General features: G+C 35.9%; 1 protein-coding gene across 2 annotated transcripts in view; it reads left to right on the top strand.

Moving 5' to 3' along the window:
- The window catches only part of Trap1 (TNF receptor associated protein 1), a 481869-nt gene extending 458138 nt beyond the window's left edge, over positions 1-23731 (top strand). For both annotated transcript variants that reach the window (XM_081738896.1, XM_081738897.1), the window contains 3 exons: positions 12538-12769; positions 15286-15358; positions 23438-23731. In XM_081738896.1, coding sequence (XP_081595022.1) covers positions 12538-12769; positions 15286-15358; positions 23438-23539 — 407 coding nt within the window. In that variant the 3' untranslated portion in view covers positions 23540-23731. The remainder of the gene's footprint in view (positions 1-12537; positions 12770-15285; positions 15359-23437) is intronic.
- The last annotated feature ends 559 nt before the right edge of the window (positions 23732-24290 follow it).

Raw genomic sequence — 24290 nt, 5'->3', positions numbered from 1 at the left:
AAAAGCCTTATTTAACAGCAATAATTGAAGTATGAAACTTCGGATCACTGACTATTTCTATAGAAATTAAATCTCGGTAATTAGGCAATAGGAATAACTTTCTTAAAACACAATTCAGTTGAACACACGATAAATGTCTTTAAATCTCCTGTAATAATTTGTATGAAAATACCTCAGAATGTAGAATAAAATAACACATTGAATATTAATCCAATTTTTCAGATACTGTAACAAGTTTCAACATGATATGAGACAAACGTCTAATAACATCATTGGTTATCGATTCAAATTTCTTTCTTTCTTTTTTTGTCTCCAGAAGCTAAGTTACGTTGTAAATATATGAAGTACTAAAAATACCAAACGCATAATCTTTGTCAAACTAGTCTATCAAACCAAAAGTAAATTTAGAATTAACATTAGGCCAAAATTGAATTTGGAAGGTTCAGTTTCTATGGATTAATTCATAGTGCTTCTCTGATTTATCTATAACATTCTGTACCATTCTAAAACACACTGCATCCGGTCTAATTAGAGGAACTATCAGATGGCTGAACGAATTACGTCATATGAAACATCAACAACACGCAGAAGCATTTACGAGCAATGTGCCTGCAAAAGATACTACCATCTATCGGCGGTTTCTTCAGACAGCGATACTGCCATATAGAAACAGCGATAATGCCTACAAGTGCCAAAATTATAGGAATTTTGCAGGAAACTCTGAAGTTGCTCCCAGGTCTCAAAGAGGCTATCGTGAAGACATAGTAATGGTATAAAGGGGAGGGGTTAACTATGCTGAAGTTTAATGTCATCACTTATATGAACAGGGATAAAAACATTGACAAAGTTGTATCAATAAGATTGTGTTAGTTTAGTGAAACCTCTTAACAATAGCGTTTAGTGACTCACGAACATTGTACCCGAGTTCATTAATTGTGCGGCTGAGAGTTCAGACTACTGACATGAATTGGAGAGCAAGATCTGTACTAAACATCACCTTAATGTACAATCTCTGAAACAATCCTGTGCCCAAACTGTGAAGCAATTCTCTCTACAAAAGTGCATAATATCGTAGACGCGTGACCTGACCGTTTTCACTTTCTGTTAAGTCTCAGGGAGGCTAATTTCAATACTGATAGTGTTTCTCACTTGGTTGTATTTTAATGAATAAATATGACAAATTCATTTCTTTAACCTTCCGAAACCAGATATTAAAAGTCTCTCTTCACCTCCAGATCCAGTCCTTATGGAAAAAATAATTTCCTAGTGCAGTGTTTGAAAATTAATGCACACTAGAGCTGGTTCGTGACAGCCCCAAAGTAAACGTGTTTTGCGCTGTTTCCAGAGCAAAGGTGTATGGACCATTCTTCTTTGCTGAGAGCACCATCATCGGTATCGCCTATCTTGATATGGTCTTGAACTTCCTTGTTCTACAGTTAGATGAAAATGACCAAAACATGGCGCCCCCCTCCGCACTACGTAATAGACGTAAGGGAATTTCTTGATCAGTGTTTCCCAGATAATGGATAAGTCGTGGTGGACCAATTGGCTGGCCGCTACGGTCTCCAGATTACACGCCACTTGACTTCTTTCTGTGGGGGTTTGTGAAAGATAAGGCGTACACCCCTCCCCTACCTGATAATGTTAATGAATTGAAACATCGTATCACAACAGCCATCGCTGACGTTACCCTGAAATGCTGGCTACTGTTTGGCAGGAAATCTACTTTCGTTGGGATGTATCCAGGATGACCGCAGGTGCACACATTGAGTCATAATGGATTTGTCACAAAAAAAACTTGAAGTGTTTTGCAGTATAATGACATATAAACCAAGTCTATATGTTTTTCCAATAAAGAATTATAATTGAAGTTGTAAACCCCATAAAGAATCACCCTGTATACAAAATATCAATATAAAGATGTTACTTGATTAATCCTAGTCACCATTACTAGTATCATTGGAATAAATAATAATAATAATAATAATAATAATAATAATAATAATAATAATAATAATAATAATAATAATAATAATAATATCATATAGTAATAATATTAATACTAGTTCAAGTTACTGTACTGATAATAGAATTAGTTATTAAAAACTAATTATAAAATTGGTTGTTGAATGATCTGATTGACACCACTGTGTATAATTTTAATGATAGCACCGGTGCTAAATAAATATGTTTGTGATCATAATAATACACGAACACTAATAAAGTAGAATGAATACTAAAATAACAAAGCTAAATCAGTAATAATAATATTAGCAAATTTAGAAATTCATAATTATACGAGAATTCCTCTTCGCAAAAAAATACTCTTCTGTCATGACACCTAGATATTTCCTTGAACAGAGTTTCCAGCAGTTTTTGATTATCTGGAAATTCTCTGTAGTATTTTTTAAAAATCTAACCTTAAGAGTATTTTGTATCCTTTGTGTATATTATTGTTCATGGGTTTTATTATCATAATGTTCCAATCCTATTCATTACTAATTTTGTATTATAATGTATCCGTTTGCTCAATTTTAAATTGGAATGCTATGTACCATTGAAATGATTAGATGTGGGGTTACCGTTTTTTTTTTTATCTTGTAATAAGATCTCGAATTCTAACCTCTGCCAACCACCATACCTATTTTTTGGATCAAAAGTTCCAATATATTTCAATCAAAAATTTTCTTGTAGCCTTACATCTGTAGAACTACATATAGTGTAGCCAAACTCAAACTATCACTTAACTCAGTATGATGTGCTCATTCCGTAGAAAATACGCAATCTCGATTTAGGGGCCATTCAGAAATTTTGTGGGCCCTGATCCAAAAACTAATTATTGGCCAAGTCCGCAATCTTTTGATGCATTTTGTCCAAAATCGTAATCTTTTGATCCATTTTTTGGATCATTCCTAAAATTCTTGTCTCAAATATTTCTCAGTCATACTAAGCGAATAACGGATAGTTCACTTCATAGTAGGCCTCGACTGACTTTCTTCTAAATATATATATATATATATATATATTATTGTTAACGTTTCCGGTGTAAAATGGTCTTCCTCTTGTATCTCTAAACACGGTAAATAGATAAATAAATAAATCATGCTATGTAGTACTGCTTCGTTTCTCAAATGTGTATGATTTATACACTTGCACACTGCTGTATATGGGCATAGTAAATATCACTATAATAATCTTCTATATAAGAAACCATGCATTACCTTAAGTTTTTACATCTTTAATTACTATAAGAAATTGTCGCTTACCTGGTAAGCTCTCTAACTTTCACTAAGAAATTCAGTCCTAAGATCCAGATTTTCGATTTGAAGGCGTGACATTGTCAAGGATGGAAAAGTAAAGTACTGTAGTAAAAGTTGCAGAAGTATTTGGTACATGTAAAAAAATACATATCATCAAAACACAAATTTTAAATACATCACAGTTGAAAGTGTATCATCGTATATTCTCTTTCATATCTGCATTTTTGCGTGTACAAGGAATCATTAACTTATATCTATTTCAGTTTCTTCGCAACAGTATTACATTTGTTTATAATGTGTTTTCCCAGAATTTACTAACAATTACTTCATTCTTGTAAAGATTTTTTTTTCTTTTTTGTAGAATATAAACGTTGACTTTTACCTTAAATATAGCAAAGGAAATCATTTAGCTTAAATGACAGGGTTTATTTCCCCCAATGTTGTCTATTGTTGTGGGTGAAATGATATAGGCTATACATGAAGCAAAATTACAAACGAATTGACAGTTCAAAGCCTTGTGGAGAGATGATGAGTGAAGATTGGCCTTTTTCTGCCTATGATAATTATAAAATAAATAAATAAAATAAAATAAAATAAAATAAAAAAGTAAAAGTGCTCATGAAAGCTAGTATATCGCATGAATATGAAGTTCAAGAATTAATGTAAGATGCATATGAAACATTTTGTAATAAGTCACAAATGGAACCTCGCCAGGGCCGAATTTAGGGAAGGGAATGCAAAGGTGCACGTGCACCCCTCCTTCGTTGTAAATATACACTACCTAAAGTGAGAAGCTAGCAATGAAAATCACAACACATTCCGAAAATTTCTGCTCTCATGTTTCCGTTTGGGCTTAAAACAGAGGGAAGTTTTGCAAAATCGATAGTTTAAGTCAACTTTCTAAAAGTTGAAAGTAAAGTATTCACCGAGAACAAACACTTAGCATTTTCAGACCATTTCCTCATTCATATCGCAGATGCTTGAAGGCATTTTAAAAATTTAAATGTACTGGTAGTTATTAGTGCCCCCCCCCCCCCCAGAAAATCCTGGATCCGAACCTGAACCTCGCTAACATAGCATGATTGTTAACATTCTGTCAGTTTAGACGTTCTTTCGAACTTGCAGCAACAATTGTAGTAAGAGATGATTCATGAACCATTATACTTCTTGTTTTCGTGGAGACTAGAGTTAATAAGCGTATCAACAAACACTTATATAGTTGGTTCATGAAGCGCTTTATACTAAAATTATTGTTGCAAGTTCGTTAATGCCTCTAAACTGGCACAATATCAACAATCATGCTTTGTTTGAGTAGTTCTTTATGTGACTCAGTGCATTATTTTTCATGTGCATCTTACAGAAGTACGTCAATGCTTGAATTTCATATTCATACGATATAGTGGCTTTTATGGATACTTTTACTTTCTATAATTATCATAAGCGAAACAAGGCCGATCTTTACAAAATACATATATAAATATGTTAGTAATATATTGGGTTGGTGTGGATGAAATGTCCGCCCCAAGTATGCCATTTTCAAAAGCCAAAACAAGAAAAAAGAAAATTAATACTTGTCAATCAAATTAGTTGCCATCTGCAATCACATACCTTTGCCATCGTTCTGCCAATGATTAGGTTCCGTGGCGAAATAAATCCGCCGGGAAAAAAGTCCTAAACTGCACGTTATACACTGTCCGATCATCAGAGAATGTCTTTCCTTGCAAGGAGGACTCGAAATACCGGAAGAAGTGGTTGTCGTTGAGAGAGATGTAAAACGAATACGGTGGATGAGAAAGTTTTATACTGCAACTGATAGAGCGTCTGCAATATCGTTTGAGCGATACTTGCGTGTACTTTGTCGTGCAAAATGAGGACACCGTATCTCGTGAATATTTCTGGACGCTTGCGGCAAAGTTGCGGTGCATTTCATGGAGTTCAGCATTGTAACGATCTGCAGTCATGGTTTCGCCTCTACCTGAGAAAAACATGATCCATAAACTCTACCATAGATCATCATACCGGAAACAACATCTAGTGTTTTTGGAAACCGTCCTGGACTTTAATCATGATCCAATCACTACCTTGACCAGTTACGTTGTCGTGGCAGATAGATTTTTCATCTACAGTAACAATACGGTGCAAGAAGCTTTTCCGGTAATTCCTTACCATTCAGAGAACTGCAGACCTACAATGGCACAACTTGTTTGTAATGGCACAAATACTTTTCCGAGGGGCTGCTTCTGAGGAGCTCATCCTAACATGGCGTTGGTCATTGCCCACGAGTCTTATTTTGAAATTATGCACCGAAAGGAAATGGGACGAGTCAACGGCGAATGGTGCGTTCATTCGCCATTTCCTGCTCAAATGCACTCTAAATGTTTTTGTGGCTTGTTGTGCAGAAAGTCTCAGTTTGAATTCAGAAAGAAAAATCATTCGTGTGTGTTCCTTATGGTGCAATTTCATGCGACCCTATTCAACAACGCATTACATCCTGACTGTGTTGGAACACCAGTCTGTTTACTGGAGGTGTACAAAATTTGTTACGTTGAATGCGTGATCTTTGTCCATCCCTTTGCTGTGTTGCTGAGGTGTTTTGTAGACATTTCATTCACACTAATATATGAAATAATTTGAAAATAAATAAATAAAACAGAAAAAACGAGTCGCTGTCCTAGAATGGAATTGAACCTTAGGTGTTCGTTGGCCTAGATGATCTACCATTGAGTTATGGTTTGAAGACAAGAAGAATGCAAAGCTGATTGAGAACGCGGAGCACGGCAATGCATTCTTTGTCGCTTCTAATGGGAGAGACAATTTAGATAGAATGGCAATACTGCATGTTTTATTTATTTATTTATATATTAACCCTTCGACTACCATTTTTTTAAAATGTGAACATTCCTTTATATATACGACTCCTTTAATCTGGGATATTCCTGGCATCTGTACACAGTTTTGGAAACTAAACATAGTCTCCTGGTCACATCTGACCCACTGGGAGAACAATATGCATTTTTTTTTAGAATTTTCTAAAAACAAATTCCCAGCGATGTTTGAATTATTCGCATGGGACACATGTATCCCGTTGATAGTCAAAGGGTTAAAATGCTAGGTTTATATGTTTGTCTTCAAAGAAAAGTGTAAATGTTTGTCTCCAATCCTTTCAACAATGAGATCTCGGAAACCACAAGTCTAGCCGTTTTCACTGGTCGATTCCAAATTTTGTGTAAGATTGACCAGTTCTAATTGAATATTTAAAAAAACATGACTTATTTCTTTATTGCATTTTTAGAGGTACACTGGAAGTGTTGAATTAAAAAAGTAAAGCATCATATCCTACGAGTTATACATTTCAGTACCACATATTTGTATATAGGGGTTGTATATCTCTCAGGCGTTTGTTTCATGGCCTAATAACAATGAAGGAACGAAGGATAACCATTTATCCAGTTCTAAGATGAATCTTTATTGTTTGGAGTCTTTTGACCAATGAACACGATATATCACTGACATTATAATTAATTGTGTGTGTAATGTATTTGCTTACTGCATTACGTACTGCATGCAAGAAGAAAGAAAACACTGATCATACATGAATTAGAAACTCTAACCAGAAGTAGGCTCAAATCTTGCAAACGGTACAATATATTAAAAAAAGAGTCCAAAAAATCTTCCTTTTAAACGTCTTTCACTTGTGTCTGTAAAGGGACATGTACAGATGTGAGGAATGACAAGGAGATTCATGCTCTTATGTGAGTGATGCGCTGTGTAGAGAGCGCAGGTTCAGCTAGTTATTAATTAATTAATTAGGATTGTAGGGGTATGATTTCAGAATCAAGAGACACCATACCTTCACACTTAACATTTTTCACGCCTTGATTTTTTTAAATCCTTACTACACCAGCGACACTTTTCTTTTTTAATGGTTTGTTTGAGGCTCGAAGATATAAGCGAGCAAGTTGACTAAACGTTTTGAAAAAAATTACAACAACGAACTTAACACAAACTTTGTATATGCGAAGAACAAGATGTTTTCAGGAAAGGAAGCTTAACAATAGAGACTTGCACGAGGAACGATAAAATTCTGTTTCAAGAAAGGAAGATCAACAATAGATTTTATATTTGCACAAGGAAGAATATGGTTCAGGAAAGGAAAATCAACAATAGGTCTCATATTTGCACTGAGACACCTAATTGAAAAGTACTGGGAATACGATGAATACTTAAATCTAACATTTATAGATCTAGAGAAAATATGACAACGCTAATAAGGAGCATATGGAAATAAACTTCAGTGGATCAGAATAGAAGACAAAACAGTATATGATAGATCAAACAATTCTATAAAGATTAGCAATGCAGGGCTATGGAAAAAGCAAATATGCTCTTCTCTGTTGAACGTCGCCGTGCTTAGTTAAAACAGAGAAAGAATAGATGAGTTAATGGAAGTTTAGCGTCCCTTTTCAGCACCAAAGTTATATGAGACGTGGACTTACTATTTCAGGTGGAATCCGAGTCACCGGAAAACATTCAAATTTCACTACTCTCTTACCGGGAATCGAACCCAGGACCTCATGTGCCAAAGGCGCGTGCAGTAGCCCTAGGCTAGCAGAGAAGACAATAATGTATGGGGATAGAAATGGGATGTGAAAGCTCAATGATTCAAGTAAAATTACCAAATTGTGAGAAAAAGAGGCATAAAGTTTGTACGCTTTGTTTAAATATGTGGAAAAGGGAACACTGTTTTTTACACGATGAAAGTTATTTGCGGTACCTGGACATGAATCTTTTAAGCATTGAATGGAGCTTCAGGTAGAGACCTTAAATCTATATTATAAAATTGAAAATGACTATGCTTGTAAGTCCTAATTTCTTGAACTTCCCGACCGAGATCTCGATCAAATTTTCAACATAGATGAGGTTCGGGCCTAAGATGGCTTTTATCATTTCATTTTGACGGAACAACGTAGGAGAGCGGGAGGAGGGAGAGAGATAAAAAAAAAAAATTTAAAAAACTTAACTCTTGAACCACCGAACTGATCTTCATCAAATTTTCAACATAGATTAGGTTCGGACCTACGATGATTTTTATTTCATTTTGACGGAACAACGTGGGGGAGCGGGAGGAGGGGGAGATATAAAAAATAAATAAAACTTAACTCTTGAACCACCCGACCGATCTTGATCAAATTTTCAACAGAGCTTGGACCTGGGATGTTTTTTATCATATAGCTATGACGGTGCAACTTAGGGGAGGGGGAGGAAGCGAGACATTTAAAAATGATCGAAAATGACCGATATTAGTGTCGAATTTATAGTTTTTGCGGTCGGTGAAATGAACAGTGACAGTTCAGCTTTTTGAATCCAAATTCAACTCCTCAACTTGAGGGAAGGAAGGGGAGAGAAAGATATATTAAAATAATCGAAAATGACCAATAGTAGTGTCGAATCCATACTTTTCGAGGTCACTGAGATAAACAGTGACACTTTGGATGACGTTTAAATCCAAATTCAGCCCACAATAGTAATATTTAATGTTTCTGTCATATTTTCCAAACATATGACATAAGCAGTTGCACATTTAAAGTTATTAGTTCAACCCAGTGAAGCGGATAATCAACGCTAGTACGAAATAAGTCCGAAATGACCAAAATTAGACTTGAATGTCTTGTACACATGTTTCTTTCACAGGTGATGTAATAATAATTTAAGGAGAAAGAAGTAGAGATGTACAAAGGTAACTGCACATGTTTGGGACAAATGTTCAAATATGTTATCCGGAAGCATTGATCATTTTAAGAAAGAAACATTCAACAAGCCAAACAAAATTACGAGGGAAAGCATTGAAGATATCATTCAAGTACCTACGTTCGGAATGTATACTCCCAATTTCATATAATTTGGCAGAATCCACAAAAGTAACTTCAGTACGATCTAATAACAAGCAGAGCAATCTTTGCTGGAAAATACCGAGAATTCATGACCCTTTCCATGTTAGCTGTGATTATCTTAATAGTAACAGAGTTTGTAAATTAGACGAGTGAATGTACCTAGGTATACATGTTCACTAATTAATAAATGATGATGATGAAACAAACCATTAAGATTTAATGAAGTACCAATATTTTCTACATATAAAAATCAATTCTAATATTGTAGAGATTAATTTCAAAAATAATGAATAAATAATTATCATTTACTTGTACTTATTTTTCTGTAAGTATAATATGAAAGCATTTCTGTTCCAAACAGAATAACTTATTTTGCTCTATAGAAGTGGCGTCAGATGGCAGAATGAGATAAGAAATTGTTAGAATACTACAGCAATTTGAAAAATTTCATCGAAGTGAGAATGTAACGACCTGATTTCTTTACAGTTTGTTTTCGTTAATTTTATTTCTTAATTTTATTTAATTATTTCCTGATTAGTCAAATGGTTTTGTAATTTTACAATGTTAAATAATTAATTTTCATAATGTCTCTAGTGTGCCAATATTTTTTTCTATCTGCACCACATAATAAGAATTGGACTCTATAGACTATGAGTTTAGTGGCAATTTTGTTCTTTTTATTTTTAATTAGGTTTTATGTAAAGTGTACTCAACTTCGATAAGAGAAGAAGATTTCCTTAAGATATTTTCCCAGGATAATTACAGTTTGCAATTTAGATTATTTAGCACACAGAATATTGTGAAATACTTTTTAAGTGTGCTTAGATCATTATTTGTTAAAAGATATTAAAGCGAAGTTTCTTTTGTCTTATTAATTGACATGTATAATAACATGAAAATTTCCAGCTATGCTTCTTGGACCCATTCCCTTGATGAACTAAAAATTGTAAATACCTTTAACAAATCATGCTCAACTGAAATTCGAATCCCAGATTAAAGTTATAGATACATTGATAAATTGTGTACAACAGTGAGCGTGAAGGTTTATTTAATTTGCTTGAGTATCATAATAAATGAACTAAAGATTTTGAAATCTGGTTTTATTTAAGTATCCGGATGCTAAACAAATAACATCGATTACTGCCAGTTGTTGCTTCGAGATCACTCTTCTCGTGCACAAAGTCTTATCGCCTCAATACCGTCTCCTTACTTATGTCTTCAATCCGATGCCTTGCCCTACTGCAACGGAGCTGCAGATGCGTAGCAGTGTGACAACATAGTAACAACGTACAGTTTGATGTTGGATTGGCACATGACAGAATTTGGCGACCGTGACAGGATAACGTAGACAACGTAGAACATCAGCGTAGCTATTCAACAAGAAGTTAATAGTCAGAATGAGAGCAAGAGTTACGCTTGCTGTACGGACGTAACAGCTTCCGAAAATAATGATGAAACAATGAACTTAGTCGTGTGTGGATCATGTAATCGTTGGTATCATTTCCGCTGTGTTAATCTGGATGATTCACTTTATGATGAGTTTAGAAATCAGAAGTAGAATGATATTGCGACACCTGTAAAGAAATTTTGAGTTGTACAGGAAATGCGAACCAAGAATTTAATAATGAGGATACATACTAAACACTGAGTGGTGTTCAGTTAATTACAAACGATAATGGAAGTCCAAGTTCCTCACAGAGTGAAACAAAGAATCAAGGAGACCAGGTAATTCTTTTAAAAAAATCTAATATGGAATTAGAACATAACTAAAAAATAAACTACTATATCACACGTACTTCATACTCACACTGCGCAGCGGAAATATGGGCAATGACGAAAGAGAAGGAGCAGAATCTAGTAGAAATGAGATACAAAGGAAGTTCTGTGAAAGGCAAGGAAATTATAAATGAAGAAATAGAATAATCAAAAATACATTATAGTAAGATAGTCTAAGAAAGTCACCGTTGATATGGATATGTACACTCATGTCCAAAATGATTGTCCCATATCTATAACTGTCTTCTTGTAAGAATATAATTTGATAATGATTTTGGAGTGTACTTTTAATACTGATACTATGTGTGTGTATTCGGGAAATGTATATCTGTGGTAAATTTTGTAGGAAAAGAGTTATAAATACGAAAAATTGAATAAGTAAAACAAAATGTTGTTAAATGGACAAGAAAGTTTTATTTTCGTTTTATTTTTCTTATTAATGCTCTTTAGACATGAAATCTGCCACATACATGTCTTTGCCGATTATACACATACTAACATTATAAGAAATATTGGGCGAATTCGTTATCAAATTATATTCCTACAACAACATATTTATAGACATGCGACAATAATTTTGGACATGAGTGTACAAAGAATGAAAGGAAAACGCTTACTAAAAAGGTCATACATGTAAAAATGACAGGAAAATGCCCATGAAGAAGATTAAAAACATAACAGGATGAAATACAATAAGATGTAGAAAGAGGGAAATACAACGAAAAAAGATTCGGTTTGGAGAATAGTGAAATGAGAGAAGTCGCTGAAGAGCATTGGCCATACCCAGACTAGCGCCGATGCTGGAATGAAGGATGATGATGACGAGGAGAAGGCGGCGACTCGAGAAGAAGGGAATGAAAACCAAAATCTGACCTTGCTGCTGTTGTAATGCTAGAACAGGTGACCAGTATTCGACTCTTTGCCAGTCAAACAATCAGATTTTCTCTGCCTTTAAAACGAATAATATGTTAAATGTAATCTCAATTTCAAATGTGAAAAAGCGCAGTATTTATATGTTTAGTAATTAAAGAATACAGATTAAAGCAAAAGAGTAGTAACTTAAAATTCAAAGAATCCGTCCTGATATCAACATAAAAAATATCTACGAGATTATTAGTACAAAAGTACATTAGATAACATTTAAAATGATTGACAATAATACGGCCTGGAATCGAACCAGGAACCGTTTGCACGAGAGGCGAGCTCCCTGCTACTGAACTATCGTGCCTCTAGTAATATATGAGATCAGACATCTCTGTCTAGTATTTTGTCTCTATTTTTTTTGTTCGAGGCTAGAAAGTTGTGGGATTCATTTGGTGACTTTATTGCGTTTTAAGTGATCATGTCTACATACTTCATATCTCTTATTTTACGTTTTTCTATTTTAGATAGATGCATAGGTACAATATTGTGTTAACCTTCTGCTATGTAATAATATTGTGTGTATTTTATTGACAACTGTAATGCTTACATGAAAATATCTGGTGTTTTGTAAGCTTAATGAAACAGGCAAATAAATGAAATGAAATCAGTCATGTAGGTATTTTTTACTCTGATTTTAATATGCTTACGCTGATCTAATATATAATAATTTTATTATTTTTATTTAGGACCAGACAGCTTACCAAAAGGTGAAACAGAAGAATTATTATCGTGGCTGAAGAAAACACTAGCTGGAAAGGCCCATGCAGTTAAAGTGACTAAAAGACTGGATACTCATCCGTGTGTAGTAACAGTAGAAGAAATGGCTGCAGCACGCCATTTTCTCCGAACGCAATCTCAACATCTTCCGGAGGAAGCTCGCTTTACGCTGTTGCAACCGAGATTGGAAGTCAACCCTAGGTAAGTAGAGCTCTAAGTAAAAATAACGTTTCTCAACAGAATCAAACTTAGGAAAGCCAATTCATAAAATCTTATCTTCACTATTTTCCAGTGAACAAGTAAACTATAATAATTTGTAAAAAAAAAAAAAAAAAAAAAAAAAAAAAAAAAAAAAAAGCCAGGAATAGTAAATGCGAGGAGTGATCAGTAAGTAAGGTTACTAAGCCTACAGTGAAACGTGTATATGTTATTTCATACAACCAATACAGCCAACATATAGTACATACATTAGGTTATTTTTGACATAGTCTCCATATCGGTTGAGGCATTTATCGCATCGTGGGATGAGTTTGAAGATTCTTTCCTGGTAAAAATTCTGTCCTTGCTTGTTCAGCCACGTTGTCACGAAGTATTTCACCTTGTCGTCTGAAGCGAAGCGACGGCTTCCTACTTGCTCCTTTAAGTGCGGGAACAGGTGAAAGTCTCTTGAAGCGAGGTCTGAGTTGTAGGGAAGGTGGTCGATGATGTTCAGCGAAACTGCTTCAGCAGAGTGGTGGTCTTCTGGGCTGTATGTGGCGCAGGTTTCGTGAAGAAAGATTACGACCTCGGTGAGAAGTCCTGGTCATTTCCTCCTGATTGCTTCTTGCAGTCGAATCAGGATCTCACAATATCAGTGAATTTCAGCCGCGGTTACATGTTTCGCCCACAGAAATCGAATAACTGACCACACTTCTTCACGAGACCGATTTTCCAAACGAGTCGCCATTGTTAAACCAGAAACTGTAAAAGTTTCTGTGTGTTAGCTCAGACTTCTGAGTGTAACAAAAATTTTTTATGGTCGTTACATTCCTTTTCGTATTATAGACACACAAAGTGTGGTTGAACCAGTATTTGGGGTTGTTTGAGATTTTTTCCCTCCCAGTTTTGTTTTTCTTTAAAATGTAGTGGTCACATATATTTTTAAAACAATGTTGACAATCTCAGTCGGCTACCTCTGGTTAGATCTACGAAAGAGGGAAGGGAGCTGTAAATTGCAAATATCATTGCTATCTGCTTAAAAAAAAAAAAAAAAAAAAAAAAAGGAAAAGGCAAGAACGATGTAAAACGACACGTGTCGAATTCACTGATGTTTGAGAGTCTTCCCCTGGCAAACGTTTTCTTTCTCTTGATTCTGACCAGGAACACAGAACATAAAACAGCACTACCCTCTTGTGTACACCTTCTTGTAATATACTAAGCAATATCTACCGCGCGGAGTGATGTGGTTACCTTCCTGCATTACCAATGTCGCTGATTAACTTTTAAAGTTACTTTGCAATTGCTGAGTAGATTCGTTAATGTATTCATGATCTGACTTTTTAAATACTCGACATCGGAAACGTTTTTGACACCAGAGAGGAGGTAAAATGGCTTTCATTCTTTTATCATCCAGATTCATACTAAAGGTCTCTCCCCACCCTCTCTCATCCCCGGTCACTAAGAGTAACATGATTTTGAATTTATATATATGGCCGGATCCAGGATTGCCTTGGGGGGGTGGGGGAGGTTTCAAGTAACTGCCAGTGCATTTGAATTAAATTGAGTTTTTTAAATGCCTTTAGGCATCTGTGGTGTGAATGAGGAAATGCTGTGTGCTCTCTCGATGAATCCTTTTTCTTCAACCTTCAGAAAATTGACTGAAACTATTGATTTTTGCAAAACTCACTGTCAGCTTCTCACTTTAGGTAGTGTATATTTACAACGAGGGGGTGGGGTGCACGTGCACCTTTGCACCCCCTAAATCCGGTCCTATATATATACAGCCTAATCTACATTTTTCTCGTGGTGCAACGTATAAAGTTACATATGTATGTTCAAAGTCTAGTGAATAATCTTTGAGGTATTCTCATTGTCTTGGGTCTAGTACTAAAAGAATCACCATGTATATTTAATGTTTATCAAGTGGCACAATAAATCTTAAGGTATTTTTCTTTAAAATTATCACAGATCTTCAGTTAGCACTGAATATCGTTTCAAAGCCTGCAATATCAAGCGCATTCATAATTTTGATCGGTAAAAAAGTATTCTTGTTTCCACAGACCTGAAGCATTCGCGACATTAAACGTAATGCATATATTCAACGGAATGTGAGGATATTTTGACTTCTTATTGGAATTGCGATTATAGATAGACGTGGAACAATAGAAATATACAATAGCCCTTGGGAGATTCAGGATTGCACCTGAAAGCCAATGATCTTAATCGCAAACAAGGAATACTCAGGGAAGAAATTTAGGAATTTCTTTGTGTTACAGAAGCTCATCGAAATTTAGCAGTATGCAAGCTGAAACCTACTCTCCCATGTGATATCTCAAACTTAACTATTAGCTTGTGAGCTGTTAAAAACCATGCTCAAGAAACAAGTATTTTTTGTTCGAAAAACAACAGCAAAATATTGTAGTAGATGTTAACATTGATAATTAGGAAATATCAGAAACTGTATTTTATTCCGTCAGCTTTAAAACTCAATTTTAATGATATATATCTTTCATTTTCAGCCACCCAATCATAAAGAAACTCTGTCTACTGCGAACATCAAATCCAAAATTGGCAGAACTTCTTGCTAATCAGGTAGGAGATAGTTTCTTTATATATAACTACATGAGAATCAAAAAATGTTACTTCCCTTAATTGTTTACACATATGGTTATTATAATCATGATATACAGGGTGTTTCAAAACAACACCGACAACGTTTGGGAAATGATTCCTGACACCAATATAAGACAAAAATTGTAGACCATATGGGTGCACAAATGTTTCCTTTCGGAGTTATATGCTGCCGAAAACATGAGAAAATGAATGTTAAAGGTCCATAGCTCCAAAACTATGGGACCTACCATAGTTGGGTCAAGACTTCACTTAGGAACTAGCATGTGCCCTATCCAAATACCCAAGTTTCAGAATTCTGCGATACTGAGAAACTTGTGCACCCAGGTTGGTCTATACTTTTTGTCTTATCTTGGTGTCAGGAATCACCTCCCAAACGTTGTCGGTGTTGTTTTGAAACATCCTGTATAAGGAGTGTTCAAATGAAAAGGTACGAAACGTCGTACATATCAAACCGGTTGAAATAGGAATGTGCCGCTTTGGGAGATTGTAGTGCGACATCTAGTGTCCGGCGTTGTGCGCATGCACGGGCGCCTCTCACATGATGCAGGAGAGAATCAACAGTTGTGTGTTCCGTCCAGTTGACGCGGCAGTGCGTGTGTGAGAAAATCTGGCGTTCACATTGAATAGTTCAAAGACTGAGGAGCAGCGAGGTGTTAGATTTCTGACTCTGAAAGGCGTTAAACCGGCTAGTGGTGGCTGTATACGGAGGAGACTGTGTGTCCTATAAGTCAGTGAGAAAATGGAGTGCCTGTTTTCATGAAGACCGGGAAAGTTTGAGTGATGATCCGAGACCAGGCCAGGCAGACACGGAAATCACGACCGAATTCATCGACAGGGTGAACGACTTGGTGAAAAGTGATCAGCGTGTCACAGTGCGAATGTTCGCAATAATTGTGGGGGCCAGCGTTGGAACAGTGTGAACAATTGTGCACTACAGGTTGGGTTACTGAAAGGTGTACGCGCAGTGGGTTCCAAAGATGCTCAGCAAACCGCAAAAGGAACTGCGTGTATGGGGTTAGCACTGCAAGAACTGTTCCAGTATCCAGTATCAGTATCCGCATTTGTGGAGCGGATCGTCACCGGTGACGAGATCGGGTGCCATAACTTTGAGCCAGAGACAAAGCGAGACAGCATGGTGTAGGAGCATGCGTCGTCATCTCTCCCTGAAAATTCAAAGATGTGTCCTCAGCAGGCAAGGTGATGCTCACCGTCTTTTTCGACATCCGAGGTCCGATACTCATCGAATTCCTCGAACATGGAAAAACAGTTAAGAATGTTGTGAGACACTCCGCAGCCTATACAAGTTCATCAAGAGCGAACGGCCGGGCTCTCACGGAAGGAGTGATTCTGTTTCACAATAACGCTCGTCCACACATCTCCCAGGTCACACAAAGTGTACAGTCCGGACATGTTGCCCTGTGACTTCCATTTGTTGGTCCTCTCTATATATAAAACCTCAAAGGGAAGTGCTTCAACTCGGACGAAGAACTGAAGAACACAGTGGAGGACTGGCTGTTGTCACAATCACAGGAATTCGGGGAGCAGAAAATCCTTCGGCTCGTGAAACAGTGATATAGTTGTGCTCAGGCTTCTGGTGATTACTTCTGAATAAAGACTTTTATTATAGCCACAGTGTCGTTTCGTACCCTTTCATTTGAACACTCCTTGTAGAAATATCAATATAATAATTTCAATTGATAACTACGTATCAAGTGTATGCAACACTTTGTAATGTTTCAAATTACTCACCTGGTAATGTTCCTCAATAGTTATTTTCTTCTAATATTTCGAGTGTGACACTCGAGACACTTATTCTCAGAGGTATAGTGGCTTAATTCCTTTGTTTACAATATGATCTCATTTACATATATATATATATATATATATATATATATATATATATATATATATATATATATATATATATATATATATATATATATATATATATATATATATATATATATATATATGTGTGTGTGTGTGTGTGTGTGTGTGTGTGTCTTAATGGTAATTGAATAATAATATTTTTTTCGATACTTATAGGTATTTTCCAATATGTTATAGGTTGCTCTTATTCTTGTGCTACATACAGTATATATTATATGTATGTATGTCCTAGGATAGTGCACTTCCTATTTGCAAGCAACTCATATTGAAGTTGTTCTACGCAGATTTTTTGCATAAAAGCTCTGGTTATCAATCATGCGCAAATTCTCATCGCTTAACATTAATAAACCTAAAACACACCTGTTGCAGTAGTTTTACGACAACAGTGTTGACAGGGTCTGCGTTTCTTAAAAAACCGAACTTGCATTAAATAGCCTTTTTAAATGGCAACACTGCATAAACTTTGCCATATTTTCGCACCAATGAATAAATGTTGATGCATACTGCACATATACACAGGGATTCACCTGCAGGAAATCAGTTTTCTGCAACTGAATATTGATTATCTTCATTTTGTACATTTTTTAGTTTACATTTTCGGTACTTTCTTTCGTTACTACGAAACCATTACAAATTCCAACATTAGTCATGATCTTGAAAACATCTACATAGAACACACATTTGTTTCAAGTCTCAGGTCTTTATCGCTCTTGTTTCAAAAGATACACGCAGTCAAACTTTGGGTTGCGCAACTTTACTGATACACTGTATATGTATAAACATATTGTGATGACTGCAATATCCCTATCTGTTGAAAAGAATATATATATCTGTCTCTCCTTCTGGGGTACATCACGTTGTGTGAAGGGGGATAATAACTTATATAATGTTGAGAAACACTGTTCTGAAGGAGTTTGAAAAATTAAAATTTAAGAAACTTACATAAGCAGAAACTTAAACGTCAAGAAGAATTCAAAAATTTGAATCATTAATTATACTTAGTCCATTGTGTTTAATGGATAGAGTTATCACAGCTTATGATACGATTATTAATCTCATGTTTTAGATATTGATTAATCTCATGTTTTGATAGGTTATTGAATATTATTGTAATAAGGTGGTGTTTTGAAAAGCTTGACGTAGAAGAGTAACTATTGGCATTACATTTACGAACATGTTCTTTGATTATAGTTTCTATTTTCTGTTTGGTTATGTCAATGTTATTCTTCATCACATTCACAAAATATTTCTTAAATCAGCAGACGATTTCTTCGCCTGTATAATAACTTTTGCGTTTCAGGAATAGTTTGTGTATTAAATCTTTCCAAATACTTATTAGAGAGCAAACATAACACTAACATGTCGATCTGTTAAATAATATTAAAGTAAGTGTATAGAATAATACCTTTGATAAAGTGGATACTTTCAAATATTTAGGATCAATATTAACAGACGAAGATCATATTCACGAAGAAATTAAATGTCGACTAAAAGCAGGGAATTCGTGTTACTATTCGGTTTAAAATCTCTTGTCGTCGCGAATTCTGTCGAAGAATTTGAAGCTTAAAATATATAAAACGATAATCATGCCTGTTGTTCTGTATGGTTGCGAAACATGGTCGCTTACTCTGAGGGAAGAACATAGACTGAAAGTATTTGAGAACAGGATCCTGAGAAGAATATTCGGACCCAAGAGGAACGAGAATGGGGAATGGCGGAAGCTTCATAACGAGGAACTACATAGTTTATACGGTTTACCCAACATTGTTAGGGTTGTCAAGTCTAGGAGGCTAAGGTGGGCAGGTCATGTAGCTAGAATGGAAGAAAGTAGAAACGCTTTCTAAGTCCTGACTGGTAGACCCATAGGAAAACGACCATTAGGAAGACCTAGGCGCAGATGGGAGGATAATATTAAGATGGATCTCGCAGAGATAGGAATACAAAGTAGAAACTGGATGCAATTAGCTAAGGATAGAAGTCAGTGGAGAGCTTTTGTGAACGCGGCACTGAACCTCCGGGTTCCATAGGCCATAGAGTTAGTTAGTTAGTTAGTTAGTAAGTGTATAGAATGAATATTTCTGAATTGTGTTTTATTAAAATCATAAACAAGAATTTATAGATTAATGGAATTTCTATAAAGAGTGATAATTGACATTTTCTCTTTGAAAACAAAATCATTAACTACAAACATTGATTTACAAGATATGAGTATTGCAGTACGTTGCTTTCCTTCTCATTTGAGTTTGTGTTATTTCGATCAGTTTATTCTCTGCTTCATCTCATGTCTCGTCTAATTTAATGTAGATGCGGCAGCATTCGTAGCTTAAAGTCGCATTGTTTAATGTGCTTGTGGAAAATGAAAAATGGATACTCAGAAAGCACAGTCCTACGTGAATGAAATTTTATTCGCACACTGTGATTATCGTATGAAAATGGACATACTACAGAATATGTCAGAAAACCATATCAGCACGTTGTGTACTCTCCTACAATTCTAGCGTAAATCTGCATATTCGCAAGAAAACTGTGATAGGGATGCGGGATATATTCTTAGAAATAGTGTTCTAAGCTTCTTCTACTTGATGGCATAGTTCTTCAACGTTTGTCATCGGGGTTGCACACCGGACCAGACTACTTCTTCACGAGTCCTACACATTCTCAATGAGCTATAAATCTTTTGATCTTGCAGGCCAGGAAACATGACGCACGGCTTGGAGAACGCGTTGGGTGACGAGCAGAATGTGGACGAGCATTGTTATGCCTCAAAAGCACATCACATTGATGATGCAGGAACAGTAACAGGACTGGTTAGATTATATGTGTGCATACTGCACTAGTAGAACAGGAAAGGCAAGTTATCTTTGTAGTCTGTGGTTCCCCCACGACATGATCCCTGGCAATGTCGTGTGTGTTGCTGCCGTAACACTGTGGATAGTGTCTCTTGTCTGGACGATAACGCATCCATAAACCACCATAGCCAGGCAGTATTACAAAATACAACACTATTCCAGCCGTACGAGGAAGGTGGCCGTACGAGTAAGGGCCATCCGTTATCGTAGTTCTGTGTCAAGGAAACGGTTGCAAATGCTCCTAGCTGACACATTAGATGCGACACTGGTCTTGCTGATCTGTAATACGATCACAGTTGATACATAGTTGGAGCTTGCCTAATGTAGTCGTCCAGGAGTACATTCGTATCCCGCATCCTTCCGGAACCAGACTGACATACACATGCACCTTCCTTGGAGCAACGGCGCCAGCATTGACGCCCAATAGAGTCTTCCCGTGCAACGTATTACGCGACTGTACGAAACGAATATCCAACTTCTCGAGGTCCATGATACGGCCTCGCCCAAGCTCCCTTATCTCTTCGAACTTGCTCCACTATGGTGTGCCGACATTTCCCCAACACCCATTGCCAGGGTGCGAATTACCGGGGGGGATGAGGGGGATTTTCCCCCTCAATCACATTTTGTTCCCCCCCAAAGAAGTCAGCTGAAGTATCCCCACCGGGGATGCTCGCTTTCCCCGTCAAACTATGCTTAGTGTAACTCCAAATTTCACTGATTTTTGTTATTTCTTGTAAATTTAATCTTCTAGCTGTATTTCGAAATGATCGATGTAAACTGTTCAGCCTTAGTCATTTCTACTTACCACCTAATTACCCACTATTTTCAACATTGTTTAGTAGAACTATATTATTATGACTACGGTTGATACTTGCAACTGTACCTTCGTACCCTTCAGTTCGTCATCGTTTGTGAATTTGAATGTACTAATTGCGTATAACAAAGCCACATATAGATTTATAAATGTTCTTAGCGGTTGGCCAAGAAGAAGTAAACAAATAGCTTCTTCTACCATACTTGGCGAAGTTCGGATATGTCTTATTCATCCTCTATATTTGTATCGATTATCATCTTATTTTAATTTTTGTTATAACATGTTATTTCATTTTCCAGTGTACTCTTTGTTAGCACATGGTCTTCATTCCCTAGTAGGTTGTGTGTATGCAACTCAAAAGTTGCATTTAATTTGTGATAATTAGCATAGTAATCACTGCTTTTACAGTTTACCGAAATGAACTTTTGAAACTGTACTCAAAATCTGAGATATAGGTATTCTCTCGTAAGTATATGTTAACGTACACGCTGGGGGATACGCTCCTAGTGAGCAGACATGTTAATGAAGGTGATTTTTAGGTGAATAAGCGAATAATTCATGATTTGTTTCAGCATTTGTTAACACGACTGGTTCTCCGTGTCATTGTCCGTGTCTGTATAAGCATTTCAACTGGAGCGTTTTTTTTTGTTTTTTTTTTTTTTTTTTTAAAGTTAACCCTTCATTTTTCCATCTTTTCGCTGTACAGTTTGCTGTCCACGCAATTAATGTTATCTGAAAAACTTCAGTGTAATGTTTTACTTTATTTGAATAACGTAGCCCATAGTGAATCAACTCATCTTCAACCTAACAGTAAAGTAATTTTTAAGTGTTAGCACAGCGTGATGAGCACAGCTTTAGCGGGAAGTAGAAGCACAAGCTCGAAATTTGAATTGAGAGATTTTAAATATTTGGCCTTCGATTTGACCTTGATGTGAGAAATCGGGACCAGCAACAATCCATTTCTTATTTGATAGGCTAATATCTAGATTTTCTTTAAAAAAAAAAATGTCCGGTTTAACTGATAATTTTAGTGGTTTTCACAAGACTGAAGTAGGTTTCTTCTCGCAACCTGTATGTATTAATGCAAAGTGGAAGCTTTCAATATGAGTGGAAAAATTAACATATGCTTGTGATCATGGCTATCGCTCGAGCCAAATTATTAACTAAATAAACCTTAGAGAGCTACGGGGACAAGAGTGAGTACAACATCAAAACACGTTCAGAAAGGTTTAGTGGTGTGTGTGTATGTCAGACAATATATATGTGCATAGTTATTGTCGGTAGATTTATTAAATTAATAAATCTCTAATTTATTACAGGTCACACACACACACACATATTATATATATATATATATATATATATATATATATATATATATATATATATATATATATATGGGGGTAAGGCATTTATTGTCTCATTTTGAAATTTGAACCTTCAGACTATGTCCTTTGGCCTAATTTTATCCCCCCCAATATAGATTATCTAATTCGCACACTGCCCATTGCCAATTTAATGCATAGTACAGTACGATGTGAAAACACAAGGCCAGTACTTCACGTGGTACGATCTCGGAATTTTCTCGGATAGTATTCATTTCTTACTGCGTCCAAAAGGTAGCTCTGAGTAATCCATATGGATACGGTATTTCTAAGCTATTCCATCCGAATGTTCTGTTTTCATTTTCTACCAATGTATAAACAAATATCTTTATTAAATCATGCTAGTGGTCGGCAAAACACAAAAGAGAACGTTATTTACTAATCAATGCTTGTATACGATCAAAAAAAAAAAAAAAAAACTACCGCTCGACACATTTTTTCTAGGCATTCATCCATTACGTACTAGTCATAACAGTCGCCTAATTCTGGTGATCACAGCTCTAATGCGATCCTTCAGTCTTAATATTGTAGACACATATATTTGGAAGGTTTCTTGCGTAAAATAACCCCCGATCACCGAGCAGGCTAAAAAGAATTTGCATAATGCGAAATCTTGTTTTGTAGAAAGGTCTGCTGCGTGAATATTGTTGCTGTATGCACAGTATAAAGACTGACGTGCACTGTTGTCTCAGTCATAGTAGTCTTCTAACAGGGGTGAAAGTGGATGTGAAAAGATAGGGGGACGTATGACGTCACACCCTCCCCGTGCCTATCTTTGTCCATTATATTTTTTTTAGGAAGTAGGAGGACGCCATAGATAATTTTTGGAAGTGGGGTAACGACGTCCCCCTGCGTTCACCCTCACTTTTACTCCTGTCTGCGAATCAATATGCTATGAAGGCTGCTGCAGGCTATACATGCTTTCCCTTATCCAAACACCTTCTGAGGTTGCGTCCATATCTAGCAAAATATAAAAATAATTTAATAATATTGTTTTCTTCCAACATCACTGTGAGGTTAGGTAAGACTATGTTGGTATAAGTGTTGATTGTTAGCTACATTGTTTTTGGGCAATAATGAAAATATCTATTTATTTCAGCTCTTCTCAAATGCTATGGTGGCAGCTGGCCTGATCGAAGATCCACGGATGATCCTCACTGGCATGAATGAATTGTTAACATTAGCTCTGGAGAAACATTAATTGCAAATAAATACCAATTAGTGTTAATTGCACTGTTTTAAAAATTATTATTATTACTAGAAGTATCTAAATTAATTTGAATTTACGTTTGTTATTTACGTAAATGACACTCTGTGATGTTAAACTGTGAACATTCAATGCATTTTTTTTTTCATTTGTTCTGTACAATACACATTTTGTTATAAACGAAAATATGTTTTTTTAGTCTTATTTCCATTTACACAAATAAAATGAACAAATTTATTGGAAAATAAATAAGGCTCATGGTAGCCTTTTTGGCTTGATTTAGAAACCAGCCTTTTTACGAGGGCCGTTCGGAAAGTAACCTCCGATTGGGTAAAAAAAACGAACACCAAAGTAAATAAGAAGAATTTATTATATGTATCTGAAAACTACTACTTTGCTCTATTTTTCAACATAGTTTCCATAAACATTCAAGCACTTAACATATCTCTGCACTAGCTTAGAAATCCCATCAGCATAAAAATCTTCCGCTTGTGCCTTGAGCCGGACTGTGATCGTATCTTTCAGATCCTCCTCCTCATCCTGTAACCTAACCTCTGTGTCAATACGTCATATAACACAGCCCTGGAAATTTGTGCAAATTCATCGGAAAACTCCGAGATTGTGAAACGTCCCACTGATGCCCTGCCATTCCTCTAGTCGTTTGTTCGTCCACTTTTAAATGAACAATCCGATTCAGGGACAACTCCTTCACCCATCACACTTGGTCCATACACGGCACAACGTT

The sequence above is a fragment of the Thermobia domestica genome, chromosome 14 (assembly GCF_964235325.1).
Source record: "Thermobia domestica chromosome 14, izTheDome1.hap1.1, whole genome shotgun sequence".
NCBI classification, from domain to species: Eukaryota; Metazoa; Arthropoda; class Insecta; order Zygentoma; family Lepismatidae; genus Thermobia; species Thermobia domestica.
This window is presented reverse-complemented; position numbering and strand designations above follow the sequence as displayed.